The 14,859-nt window shown below is 39.3% G+C and overlaps 1 protein-coding gene across 21 annotated transcripts in view; it reads left to right on the top strand.

Moving 5' to 3' along the window:
- The window catches only part of ROBO2 (roundabout guidance receptor 2), a 621,912-nt gene that overhangs the window by 563,437 nt on the left and 43,616 nt on the right, over nt 1–14,859 (top strand). For all 21 annotated transcript variants that reach the window (XM_089773474.1, XM_089773465.1, XM_089773469.1 and 18 more), the window contains one exon: nt 7,871–8,027. In XM_089773474.1, coding sequence (XP_089629600.1) covers nt 7,871–8,027 — 157 coding nt within the window. The remainder of the gene's footprint in view (nt 1–7,870; nt 8,028–14,859) is intronic.

The following is a 14,859-nucleotide window of genomic DNA, read 5'->3' as shown; positions in this document are numbered from 1 at the left end:
GGAAAAATAACACATTTTCACTGAACAACCATGAATATTGTTTCTTTATAAACACTCTTTAATTTTGACTTTGTTAAAATATTACTGTAAAATTATACAATTTTTAAAGTAAAAACTAAACCAAAAAACTTGCACTTAAAATGAATGTATGGCATTATATTTAAGCACAATAAGAAAGAGTTCCAGGGATTTTCAACTTGAGGTTATTTTTTTTCTGAAGCCTTTGAACTTCTACTATAAATTGAAGGAACCATAATAATACAGATCAACTTTAGAAATAGTTTCTGTAGCTCAGTGTTAATGATCATTCAAAATAAATGTTGAAATCAGACAGCTCTAACTGTTGTCCTATAGTTTAAGTAGCCAAAAGTATCGTCACATTTTATGGGAAACAATAACTGCTTCTAGTTAGATGGTGGAAATAAATATATTGTGCTCGCAAAAAGAGACTGCAAGTTAATGTACTGTAGTACTTTATATGCCTGTACTTGGTCTCTGACCTTTGGGGTGCATTGACATGTAACTTAAAAAATTAGCTCCTCTGCATGCATACTTTCAAGTGCAGACATTTCTATGCTGAAATATGAGTCAGTATATGCTAGGTATCAGAGGATAGTATCAAGATTTTAAATGTGTTGTCTGCATTGCAATCAGTCCAACTGGCAGCCTCTGTTTGAGGGCTGGATTCATTCAAATATTTGATTGTAGAATCACTGAAATTCAAAGTTAACAGACCTTTGAATTTTAGGCCTGACTGGTACACGGAAATAAGACTTTCAAGGAACAGTATTCAACCATAGACTTACATTCTAGTTCCCTGATCAAGCACTTTTTTGCTTATAGAAAGTAAGGAGAGAAGAAATCCCCTTTCCACAAAGAAACACCATGTGGCTCATGTCCACAAAGATCAAGTAATATAAGTTCCCACCTTTTATTCTCCTTTCCTCTCCCTCCCTTTCTCCATTTAGGTTGAATGCTCTCCAAGACTCATATTATCTCTCTCCTCCCCCATTGTTTTCCACCAAGCCTGTATTTTTCTCTTTATTTTGCATTCTGTCTTCCATTCATTCCCTGAATTTCCATATCCCATCTCAAAATTCTTCAAATCTTCCCTCCCTGCATACATTTTCCTTTTGCTATCCAGCTCCTCAGCTTTTATCTTGCTAATCTCTTTTCTTCACCCCGGTTCCACTCTCCTGAAGGGTTCTCCTAGACCTTTGTCCTGCTCTGCAATGTCCTGCCCTCTCCTGCACCATTCAGGCTACGTCTAGTCTACAAGCCTCTTTCGAAAGAAAGTGTCTAAACTACAAGCAGATTTTTCGAAAAAGTGAGCTGCTTTTTCAAAAGAGAGTCTAGACACTCTCTTTGAAAAAGCACAGCTTGCATTCAATAGCGCCTTTTTTCGAAGTACTCTTTCGAAAAAAGGCATTATTCCTTGTAAAATGAGGTTTACAGCGATCAAAAAAACTGCCATGTTCTTTCAATTTACTTTCAAAAGAACGTGGCTACAGTCTAGATGCAGGTGAAGTTTTTTCGGAAAAAAAGCTATTTTTTTTTAAAAAACCCTGTAGGCTAGACACATTCTCAGAGAGAAATTAAGATGTTTGTTCCTTCAATAAAATGGGAAATAATATTTAACATGTTGTTTCCTTACCAATCTACCTTCCAACAGGATGCCTGAATGCTCCCTTGATCAGGATGCCCCACAAAGTCCAGTGTGCTCAGCATCTTTGATATCTTAAGTGAAAGACTGTTGTGTTTCTTTACCCCCTCCCCTTTTATAGTCCAGCTCACCTTTTAAATGGGTTGTTTTGAAGTGTGAACTTAAAGTTCATTCAAGGTGACATAGAGTCTACGTCTAGACTACATACCTCTGTCGCCAGAGGCATGTAGATTAGGCTACCAGGCATAGGAAAATGAAGCAGCGATTTAAATAATCGCCGCTTCATTTAAATTTACATGGCTGCCGCGCTGAGCCGATGAGCTGTTTGTCGGCTCAGCGTGGTAGTCTGGACGCGCGGGTGTCGACATCAAAGGCATTTGTCGACCACCCAGATATGTCTCCTGGAATGAGGTTTACCTGGTTGGTCGACAAATGCCTTTGATGTCGACAACCGCGCGTCCAGATTACCGCGCTGAGCCGACAAACAGCTGATCGGCTCAGCGCGGCAGCCATGTAAATTTAAATGAAGCGGCTATTATTTAAATCTCCGCTTCATTTTCCTATGCCTGGTAGCCTAATCTACATGCCCTCTGGTGACAGAGGCATGTAGTCTAGACGTAGCCTTAGTCTAGTGGTGGAGGAAGTTCCATGCTGGTTTCTTTCCCTGCTAGGGTTTGCTAAAATGCAAACTGGTGTGTTTACTGCAATATACTTCCCTTGCTGTGAATCTCAGTGATGCTCCTCTTATTGACTTGATGATCTTGAGTACCCTGCATGTAAATTGCATTCGTATTGTCTCTTATTGTGTCATGGAAACATTTTCAAAGTGGCAGAACCATATTCCTTTTTCTAGAGGAGTTTAACTTTAACCCTGCTTGGCTGACACAATTTGATAAAACAATTTCCAATAGATTTGTAATTCTGAATTTATTCTCTGTACAAACACCATGAAGCAATATTAATGCACAGTATGTTATTCGCATTTTTATATATTACATGGCCTCTTTTAGATACAGGTTATAACATTAGTGAGTTGGGATACACTGAGCTGCTCAGGCCATCAAAGGCAGATTAGAAGATTACAGTGAACTCCTTACATTTTGCATTGGGATGTTATTAGGGTCAATCATACCCCATAACTATTCCCCATGTTCAAGGTCTCTGAAGGTTCCTTGCCCCAAATTTCTTCCTTGTTTTTGTCTCCCATGGGTTCTTTCCTGACTCTGATGCTTCATGTATCTGGCTCCCCTCAAGCTCTTCCTTCTAGCTATTCCTCCTTCTGGTCTGAATTTTCCGCTTTTACTGGTTCCTCTTCTCTCTAAGGTCTCTCAAGTACCCCAGATTATGTTCATCTCCTATGCTTGAAAGGTTCCATATACCTCCAGTATCTTCTTAAAGATGCATTTTATCTATTCCCTGCAAGTTCATTTTTTCCTTAAGTTGCTGCATGATGTCACTTCCCCATTTTCCTTCTTGTCCCTTCACTAAGGTTTTCTCATCCAAAGTCTTTCTTTCCTACATTTTCCCCTGCCCTTGAAAGTTCCTTATATCTGTTCCAAAAGAGTGGAGGAGAAAGAGGGACTGCTGGGCCAATCTCTTAGCTAGAACACCTTCTAACCAGCTCAGCAAACTCCCAAGACTACCAGATTGCTGCCTCTTGCTAACAGACTCTCAGAAACAGAAGAGGAGGGACTGTGACAGAGAAGGCACAGAGCCGAGCTAACTACCATGGGGAGTCTCCATTGCAGCATCCTTCCAGCTGGGGTGAACTGAACTTCAGCTGGGCAGACTTGATGATATGAGAAGTCTGAGTACTCCTGTACAAAGCAGCAGCATGATTAAGAACTTAAGCATGGCCATATCGGGTCAGATCAAAGACCCATCTAGCCCAGTATCCTGTCTTCCAGTGGTGGCCAATGCCAGATGCTTCATAAGAAATGAACAGAACAGATAATCGTCAAGTGATCCATCACTTCATTCATTCCCTGCTTCTGGTAAACTGAGGCTAGAGACACCATCCCTGCCTATCCTGGCTAATAAACGTAGATTGACCTATCCTCCATGAACTTATCTAGTTCTTTTCTAAAAAATCTCTTATGATTTTGGCCTTCACAGTATTCTCTAGCAAAGAGTTCCACAGGTTGACTGTGTGTTTTATGAAGAAATGCTTCCTTTTGTTTGTTTTACACCTGCTGGTTCTTAATTTCATTTGGTGACCCCTACTTCTTGTGTTATGAGAAGGAGTAAATAACACTTCCTTATTTACACTCGCCACACAAGTCATGATTTTACAGATTTCCGCCATATCCCCTCAGTCATCACTTTTCTAAGCTGAAAAGTACTAGTTTTATTAATCTCTCCTCATATGGGAGCAGTTTCATGCTCCTAATCATTTTTATTGCCCTTTTCTGAACTTTTTCCAGTTCCAATATATTTTTTTCACATGGGCAGGCCATGGACTTACATAAAGAAAATACAATATTTACTGTCTTACTATCTATTTCTTAATGATTCCCAACATTCTGTTAGCTTTTTTTGATTGCTGCTCCTTGGTTTAAGGGTTATTTTGAAAGAAGGGTTTTTTCTCTAAATAACCACATCTAAACAGCATTTTTAATCTCAAAATAGGGTATTTTGAAAAAGCGGCCGGCCATGATTATGCAAATGAAGCGCGGAAAATTCAAATCCATGCTTCATTTGCAGTTTTGTTTGTCCGCATTTGCATTCCTCTCTCGAAAGAGGAATGCAGAGTAGACATACCCTTAGTAACTCTTCACAGTCTGCTTTGGACTCAACTATCTTGAATAGTTTTGTATCATTTACAACTTTTGCCAACTCACTGTTTAATCCTTTTTTTCCTGTTCATTTATGAATATATTAAATAATAATGGTTCCAAAACAGATTTTGTGTGTTACAACTATTTACCTCTCTCCATTCTGAAAACTTACCATTTATTTCCTATCTTTTAACCAGTTACTGATCCATGAGAGAACCTTACCTCTTATCCCATGGCAGATGTCTGCTGCCTCTCCTCTCCTTAGGCTAGGCAAAAGGAGCTGTTATGTCTTCCAAGCTAAAAATTCTGGTGTACCTCTCCCTTCTTCTGCCTTCATCATTATGCCTGTGGCTGGGTCTTTTTTCCCATAGAGCTGGGATGAGAAAAGCAAGTCTTGATCATATTTGGGACCACCACCTACAGTTCACTTGTGGCTTAGAAATCTTGCCTTATTTGTGTTATTGTGACATTTAATCTTTCTTTTTTTTTTTTTTTTTGGCTGATATTTGCCCAACTGCTTAGTCTCATCAGAATAAAATGAGACTAGAATGGGGAGGCTGGTTTAGGCTGTGCTTTTGGAATCCAGCCTTTGCCATAGGAGATGCTGCATCCCAAACAGGAGCTCATTTGAGTTAGTCTACTTAATTTTTTCCTGCAGAATAAGGAAACTGACGTGGGAATAATTATTCCCCTAGATTTATCTACAACATGGCTATTTGTAGAGTCTGGTACTGGCCTATTATAGACTTATTGTTGATGCTTCTCGGGTTTTGTTAAGGATCTCATGGTGTTCATATTAGCCACAGGTTTTCCAAGTGCTTGAAGACTAGTTTATTTCTTCTCTTTGAACTGGGATAGCAAAAAATAGTTTGAGGATATCTGTCTTAATCATGATCAGCAACTTCCCTCCTCTGGGCTAGGATTAAGAGGATTTATGTGGGATAATGGCAAAAATGCGTGGGAAATATTTTAATGATGGGCCTAGAGATGCTAATTACTTCATTTGTGTTACAGGCTTCTCGAACAGATACTGCTGGCTGCTCATTGAGACACTAGTTGGGATGTTTGACTATTATGACAATCTTGTATCCACTAACAGATTGACACTCCCACTTTACGTAGCCCAAGCAGTGCCCCCAGTATGCCACAGTTAAGGGATGACTTGTAATGGACAAGTGAGATGCTGCAACACCAGTCCAGGAAAAATCACTTTGAATTGGACTAATCAAAACAGAGAGAGTTCAGGTGGCAGAGGGATGTTGACTCTTTTGTTTTTCCCTGCCATGTTGCTGGTTGTGTCTAACTAAGCTGGTGCAGGAGACAAAAGGAAAGATGTCAAAGGAGTAGCAAGGAGCAGGAGAGAGAAAAAAGACAGGGATATTGAAATAAACACCTCCTTTTTAAAATGTCCTACCCCCCAAATTCCTTTTTTCATAGGGGGAAAAAGATAAAATAAAGGGAGAACATAAGAACAGCCATAATGGGTCAGACCAAAGATCCATTTAGCCCAGTATCCTGTTTTTTGACAGTGGTCAATGCTAAGTGCCCCAGAGGGAATGAATAGAACAGGGAACCATCAAGCAACCCCACCCCATCACTCATTCCCAGCCTCTAACAAAGAGGGTATGTCTAGACTACACCTCTCTGTAGACAGAGAGATTTAGATTAGGCACATCAAAATTGCTAATGAAGCAGGGATTTAAATATCCCATACTTCATTAGCATAAACATGGCTGCCAATTTTTTCTGAAACAGCTTTTTTGGAAAAAAAAGTCAGTCTAGATGCGTATCTGTTGAAAAATAAAACATTTTTTGAAAGATCCTGTACACCTCATTTTTTGAGGAAAAAATGCCCGCTTCATTAGCAATTTCGACGTGCCTAATCTACATCGCTCTGTCTACAGAGAGGTGTAGTCTAGGGTACGTCTAGACTACATGCCTCTGGCAACAGAGGCGTGTAGATGAGGCTACCAGGCATAGGAAAATGAAGCGGCGATTTAAATAATCGCCGCTTCATTTAAATTTACATGGCTGCCGCACTGAGCCGATCAGCTGTTTGTCGGCTCAGCATGGTAGTCTGGACGCGCGGGGGTCGACATCAAAGGCATTTGTCGACCACCCAGGTAAACCTCATTCCAGGAGGTATACCTGGGTGGTCGACAAATGCCTTTGATGTCGACACCCGCGCGTCCAGACTACCTCGCTGAGCCGACAAACAGCTGATCGGCTCAGTGCGGCAGTCATGTAAATTTAAATGAAGTTGCGATTATTTAAATCGCCGCTTCATTTTCCTATGCCTGGTAGCCTCATCTACATGCCTCTGTCGCCAGAGGCATGTAGTCTAGACGTAGCCCAAGACACAGCGACAGAGGCTAGGGACACCTTTCCTGCCCATCCTGGCTAAAAGCCATTGATGGATCTATCCTTCATGAATTTATCTAGCTCTTTTCTGAATCCTGTTAAAGTCCTGGCCTTCACAGTATCCTTTGGCAAGGAGTTCCTGAAATGACTAAGATAAGAGAAAGGGTAGAGAGTCAGACGGAAGCAAAGAAAAGATCTGTGGAAATCGATGAGTTTCTACACAACCAAGAATGGTTCAAATGGAAGTGACACAAAAAGATGAAAAAAGAGCAAAGGGAAGTGTGTATGAAAAAAAAAAATACAAGAAAAGAAACAAAGGGCAGGTGGGAGAGGGACAAAGGCAAGGAATATTACTCACTTGCATCTTCCCGCTTGTGAGCTGTACATTCAGTTGTAGTGCCCATTCACCCTCAGGTACACAAGCTACAAAACAAGCCATATGAAGGATACTCTCCTAAAACATTTTGAAAGGCTCATTGATACTTTTTAAAAATTGAACTTGCTAATACTATTTCAGCAGAAACTCAATTACTTTTACCTTTACGTTTTGACAACCATACTTGTCATTTTGGCTGAAAGAAATTGACTCTAATGGCAAAGTTTTAGGTTGTGTCCTTAACCTTTCTGTTTTCCACAGAAAGAGATTATGCAAAACAGTCTTATAAATACAGTCTGAAATCTGACATCTGAAAGAATTTGCTATGGTCTATTATTTTTCCAGTGAATGCATGGAGACTTAAAGCAGGCATGAATAAATCAATAAATATACTTTTGATAAAGAAAACTGTTTCTGCTTTATTTAGTTTAGGCACTGTTGTGAGGAGGTTTTACGGGGTACATATTTAAAAAAGAAGCAATTTTCAGCAATTACGCAGAATATTTTCACATTCCTCCCTGTTGTTATTTAAAACCTTGTAACAACCTTAACATGTTGATGCTGATGTTGCTAAGATATAAATACATTTTCTTTTTTGGTGTGTGCCATCTGGAATCAGAATTCTTCCAAAGAAATGTATATAGCCAACATGTTTTTCCCATTATATCTCTGTAACTTTTGTTCATTTTGCAGGTGGAAAAGGAGGAAAAAAGAAGAAAAACAAAAATACTTCCAAGCCCCAGAAAAATAATGGGTCTAACTGGGCCAATGTTCCCCTACCTCCTCCTCCGGTGCAGCCACTCCCAGGTACAGAACTAGAGCACTATGGAGAGGACCAGCAAGAAGCAGGGTGAGGCTTTTTCTTATGATGACACAATTAGTGCTTCATTATCTCTGTCAGTTTTGTCTTAATGTAAATAAATCATCCTTATCTTACACTGTCTGCAAGTCATGACAATGCATTTCCAGTTCTTATATTGCTTATTGTTTGGTTGAAAATACACCTTCTCAGTGAAATTAAGACCTTATCCTGCAGCCTTTCGTCGTGTAAATTGTCTCATTGAAGTCCAATGGGTCTGCTTCCAGAGGTAATGGTGCATGATCATGTCTCATAGATTCTCTCCAGAGTATCTCATAGTAAGGTAGAGTAGGGATATAAAATCCCATTTAATTGGTTAACTAGTTAATGTCTCCCCTCCCCCCCCCCCCCCCCCATGGATCCGGGTTTCTCTAGCCAGCCTGGAGCTTCCCCCTCTCACAACACAGCGGGTTGCTCCAGCCCGGCAAGGCCTGCCACTGGTGATGCAGTAGGCTGGAACACTCATGGCCTTCAAGCCCAGACATGCCCACTGCACTGCACGGGGGAATGGAGGCTGCTCCAGCCCAGCCAGTCTGCTGGTTAACTATAACTGGTAAGCATCACTCTGTAAGTGCGATGCTTGTTTATTGGTTAACTGGCTAACCATTCATATTCCTAATGTAGAGCTGATTCTGCCATCTTAATTCATGGAAGAGTAGTATTTTGCTCTGCAAATAGCTGCCACTGAAATCAAATGGTTTCTTGCAGAGGAAAGTGCTTCTCAGAGCCAGTAAGGGTGGCAGAATCTGGCTTTGGGGAATTTGTCTGGCTGTCTGAATTAATAGAATAGTGTTTATTGCTTGGGGGGTTGAAGAATAGGAAACCTGCTGCAAAGGAAGACATAAGGCATAGCAACACTGGGAACTGGATGTGTGAAGGTTTCAAAGGACCAGCTCTGTGCATGAAAGCCCTTCGCCTTTTACACAGAGGCAGTATGATCAGTGAATTCCAGACAGGTAGGTGAAAAAGGAGACTACTGGATATGAATATATTGTGCAGGAGCAGGAGCCTATTAGAATGTCACAGGAAAGGAAAAGAATATTGAAAGGGAAAGAATTTTTATTTACACTATTCTGATATTGACACACAAGCTATGATTTAGTTCCTTTCAGAAGTGTGGAAAGGTCCATTTTTATGTTTCCCCCCTTAGTCTGGCATAAACCATACATTGTTATTTAATCTCTGTCATGCTTACAAGGATCTACCTATCCCTTTTAACAATATACCAAAATATATGTGATCAAAGAAATCTAAAATATTGACTTCAAGCTGAGTTCTGCCACCCTTATTCATGCTGAATAGTATTCAACTCAATGAATGCATTGTATGACTTGTGAAGTAAGATTCCATTTTAGCCAGAGTAAACATGTCAGAATCAGTAATAGTTCATATTATACCTAGAGTTGTTCAAATATATTTTTCGGCCATACAAATGTGGTCGGTTCAGCAGAAGTTCTCTAAACATTTCAGTCAACCCAAAAATGCATTTCACACAAGAAAAAAAAGTTTTGCGCCCTAAATGTCATGTAGCACTCTTTCTATATTTTGGATTTCAAAATACTCTCAATATTTAAGGAGAATTTTCCAAAAATATAATTTATGTTAATAGAGTACAATAACATTTAAGATATGATCAATAATAATTCTGAAGTTATTTTTAAAAGCTATGTGTGTTGATATATAAGTAAAATTATTCTGCAGAAATAGGCAAACCACTTGCATCTTCTTTAAAGATGTCAAACTGATAAATAAGATAAGTGAATTGACGTGCCATCTAGAGAAAGCCTTTGTGATACAGGCCTTGTCTTCTTAGCTGCATAAAATATCTGTTCTCTAACTAGAAGAAAGTATAATAATCACCACAACAACACTAGTTACTTATGTGTAGCATAATCAGCACACTTCCAACTCCCACTCAGTTCACACTCACTTTTTGCTATGTTTATCTATCAAATTACACTTTTTAGTTACTTATAATGTCACATTGATAGTAATGGCAACCAGACTTTCCAAATGACACAATGAAAATTAGACTTATAGGCCAGGACTGCAGCTGCCATAAATAGTCACAGTAGAGTTACACTGAATTATATCAGCTGCGAAGCTAGCCAGTACAATGTTGGCCTTTCTGCATTTTTTTCTTTCAACTTGCTTAAGTCAAATGAAAATCCAAAGTCAAAATTATATTTTCTGTGTCATCTTTAATACTGACATATTGGGAAAGAAAAGTTGTTTAGATTTCTCTTTTTATAATTTTATTTATTGTAATAAGTTTATGTAACCCCCTTTGTCCTCTTGGGGTTACTCGGGAACAGGTCACACTCATAGGTGTGCCTGGGTGCCTGATGGTTTTAACATAAAAGGAGATCCTGAGTACCCCAGTGGTGGTGGTGTTTAGTTGGGGATTCCCTATCCACTCCCTTGCTGCAGTCCCTGGCTCAAAAAGAGTATACAATGGTGGTGCCTCCATCTGGCTGGCTCTGTACACACTTAATGGTGTGCCTTGGGAGCCTCCAGGAATAACATTATTCCAACAATAATCTAGATCTAACTCCAGGTAAACAATGATAAATTATAAATAATATACATCTAATTGACTACATTAGAATGAACACACCTTTACTTAACTTAAAGAAACAGGGTTTAACAGATTAACAGAGAATAAAATTAACAAAGTACACAGAAATCATAGGAACTTATCTATCTGGCATTTTCACTGCCACCATTTATTCCACTCCAGAGAGTGCACTCCTCTGGACTCAGAGACCCAGACACTTGTGTGGATGCACTTGAAGGTCTGCAGCTGGAGGGTCTCTGTAGGTTCTGCGTGTATTGGATCAAGCTGTGCAGCCAGCTGCAAACTCCTTCTGCCACTGAAGCAGGCTCCATCAAATGCCAACAGCTCTGGTTCATTGGTTTGGACACTCTGCCTCTCTTTGGACCCAGAGTTAGTTTATATCTCTGTGGTCTGTCCCAGGCAGCACTTTCCCAAAAAGCCCATTTACTTACAGTCTCCTCCTGTGTGGTGGTTTTTGTGTAGTCCTTCTCAGTCACAGGCACAGCCAGAGTCTTTCCCCTCAAGGGCAATCAGCAGCTCCTCAAGCAGCCTGCTAGATCCAAACGCTGCAGACTTTCAGTCCGACTGTAGCTCAAACACAACAGCTCCTGGACCGGATATAAAGCTTTTTCACAGCAACCTGGCTCCCCTCCCCCAAAATGGAGAGCCCCAGACTGCTGAGCCCCTCTCTCAACATGCCCAGACAAGCCCTCTCTTCCTTGTTTCCTCAAGGGCTCATGGGAGTTGTAATCTCTAGGGCTAGATTGCAGCACACAGGATCCTCCCAAAAAAAGTCAGAGGCACTTTTACTAAGGGAATTACATTTAAGTTTTCTATCATAACTACACAGCTTATAGTAACACATAATGTTACATTTTAATTTTGTAAATATCATATTTGGAAATAACCATGTTGCACAAGAAAACTAAATCCATTCAGCTAGGCCTTGCAATTGCAATGTGATCTGAAGATGGACAAATTTATACCAGCTCAACAGTGTCCTAAAGAATGCTCGACTTCCAAGCCTTCCTAATCCCTAATTCCCACGTATAGACTCTTAACATGACCATCCTAACTAAACTTAATTGCAAAGGATTTTATAAATCAAAGTTCACACATTGAATTGCACCTGGAGACCCTTAGGTAGACAGTAGCCTGTGAAGCATATGTATGTTATAATCTACATAAGTCTTGTCATTAAATGAGCACACTGCGACATTGTGCACTAGATTAAGTTTCCAGATTGTTTTTAAGGTTATCATCAGATGAAATGCAGTATAATAGTCCAGTCTAGAACTAACTGTTGTGATGTCTGCAATGGTCATGGTCAATTAGCCAAACTCTTACCTCTTTTGTGCTTATTTATTATTTTTATCTGCTCTCCAGATGTGTACAAGGGTCTAAAATCAGTCTCATACTCCCCAAACTCTCATAACATAAAATAGATATATTGGGTCAAATTCTCCAGTTCACTGAGGCCATTTTGTGCCACCAATATGCTTTGCAGAAGTGACCTTAAAATGCTCAAAGTTAGCTGGTGGAAAATTGCCCAGGTACAGGGGAATTCCCTGCTGATGGAAATGATTGCCATCTGCTGTGCCAAGCACAAGCACCACAAATGGATGAAGGAGGTGTATTCCGAGAGTAGGGTGAGGAACAGGTGTGGCCTCACAGAGCTCCACTATGCCATATTTTCCACTGACCTAACTTAGTGCTGCTCCTGTATCATTTCAACTGACTACCTGACTATCTTCAACTGACTACTTGTCTACCTTCCCCTGTCCTGTTCTTTCAATGGAGAGAGCAGACATCGTCTCCAAATAAAAGGAGCCCTTTTTATGGTTTGCGTTATTGTGTGAGCTATTCAGAAAGTCAGTTTGCATGGATATTTCAACTCACTTCTTGATCTTCCACTAATGCTATTTCCTTTTCATTGTATCACTCCCATGCCCTTTGGACTTTCTTTCTTTTCTCTGAGTTATTCTCAGTTAAGCACCTTTCCAACCCCCCTTCTCAAGAAATTGTTCCCCTCCCCTTGTTTTTAGTTAATAATCTGTACTGAAGATTGATTGTTTTATTATTATGACCATTTATTTTTACTGTTTTATTTTAGTTTTTAATTTTATCACTAAAGTTATACATCATTCCGCATAACCCCAGTAATGAAATCCTTCATTCAGTCAGATGGTTACAAAACGGCTGTGTCTACACTGGGCCACTTATTCCAGAAAATCAGCTGCTTTTCCGGAATAAGCTGCGAGCTGTCTACACTGGCCCTTGAATTTCTGGAAAAGCAACGATGGTCTACTGTACAAAATCAGCCGCTATTCCGGAAAAACTATTCTGCTCCCGCTCGGGCATAAGTCCTTATTCTGGAACACTGTTCCGGAAAAGGGCCAGTGTAGACAGCCCAGTAGTCTTTTCCGGAAAAAAGCCCTGATCACAAAAATGGCAATCGGGGCTCTTTTCCGGAAAAGCGCGTCTACATTGGCCACAGACGCTTTTCCGGAAAAAGGGCTTTTCCGGAAAAGCAACCTGCCAATGTAGACGCTCCTTTTCCGGAAAAACTGAAAACGGAATGGTATTCCATTTTAAGCAGTTCCGGAAATTCATGCCAGTGTAGACGTAGCCAACATGTTTAATTATTGCCATTGATTAGTTGTAACTAGAAATATAAAAGAAATATTAATTAGGTGTGATAGCAATATACTTGTTAGTCATATTGCTTCTTGTGAATAGAGTAATGAAGGTAATAATATGTATGATACTCCTTTAGTTCAAATACATCTTTTTGGCCAAAACCTGAAGAGACCTTCCTTGTTTGAAAAAGTATGCATTATTACAAATTGATGGTATAAAGATGTATATATCACATTGTCTCTCTTATCTAATTCATATTGTAAAAAGATTGCAGTATGACAGTGAGGTATATATTAGCGAATTTGTGAACCACCAATTATAAATAGGTTAAAAAACACAAAACTATAAAGTGCCAACAGTAATGTGAACATACAGATTTTGCCTTTTCCAGGACAATTTTCAGACATGGACTTTAAGTGAATTACCATGGAATTATTGCCAGAAATCCCTAGTGATATTAAGCACTCAGATTTTATAGCTAGCTACTATGAAAGTGTAAAATTTTATTTTACCCAGAAAACATGGATGTTAACAATATTTACTGTTGTACAATTTCATCAGCTGCAAAAACTAAGCACGGTATGTTAACTAAAATGAGTTAGCTCTGAAGCTGATCACAGATAAATGCAAGCAATGTCTTGGTACTACATCACGCCATTAGGCATTGTGTAACATGTTATATTACTTAAAAAGGTTAAAAGAACATATGGTTTCAAAATTAATCTTTCAAAAGTTAAGAAATACCCAAATTAAGTTTGTCAGTGCATATCCATTGCAATATAGTCTTTAATTACATGGTCCTTTCCACCAAACCTCTCTCTGAAAAGTCAGGCTCCTTTAATAGTTATGTACCTAAAGTGTACAGACTTCTACAAAGAGAGAGGAAAATTGTATTTTCATGCATTTCATCTAAATATTGCATAAAATAGCTTTTCTGTCCAAGGAACTGGACTAGATGATCTCTTGGGGTCTCTTCCAATCCTATGATTTTATGATAATTCAACTTTAATGTTCTCTCCCTCATGATACATCAGGATTAGAAACAATAGCTTTATTGGAATTAAATAACTTTAAGTTCTAGTTTTGGTGGCCTGTGTCTGCCTTTCTTTCTGTCTTTCTTTCCAAAACTGAGTATTTCAGTCAGACCAAATGTAATTCTTCCTGAGAATTCCTTATATGGGAGGAAAGAAAGAAGGAAACATACTTTGAAATATATTTTTCGAGTTTGTGTCTACTGTGTTGAAGATGTTTAGAAATTTAGAGTGTCATCTAAGCAGTACCAGTGAAGATTAATTAGTAAGTGTGGGGCTAGCAAAGAGGTCCAGGTGCATGATAAATGCAATTTATCAGATGGCTCTGTAATTTATCATGTGTGTGTAACCTCCCCTTGTGTACGGCGTGAAATGGGCGTGCTGCTATTGTATGCATTTAATATTTTTTTCTAGGTTGCATAAAATACACAAAAGCAATGTGTTCAGTTTATAGTCTTCGTGGAAATCGTAACTTCTGAATTCATTACATGTCGTGCATTGAAAGTCATTGCTGTAATATTGTATTTACAAACTGTAGGGCTTTACATTGAGAGCCATATTCCCTCCCCTGTTTCTGGCTCCTTTGTAATGAGAC

The sequence above is a fragment of the Pelodiscus sinensis genome, chromosome 1 (assembly GCF_052426305.1).
Source record: "Pelodiscus sinensis isolate ZL-2025 chromosome 1, ASM5242630v1, whole genome shotgun sequence".
NCBI classification, from domain to species: domain Eukaryota; kingdom Metazoa; phylum Chordata; order Testudines; family Trionychidae; genus Pelodiscus; species Pelodiscus sinensis.
This window is presented reverse-complemented; position numbering and strand designations above follow the sequence as displayed.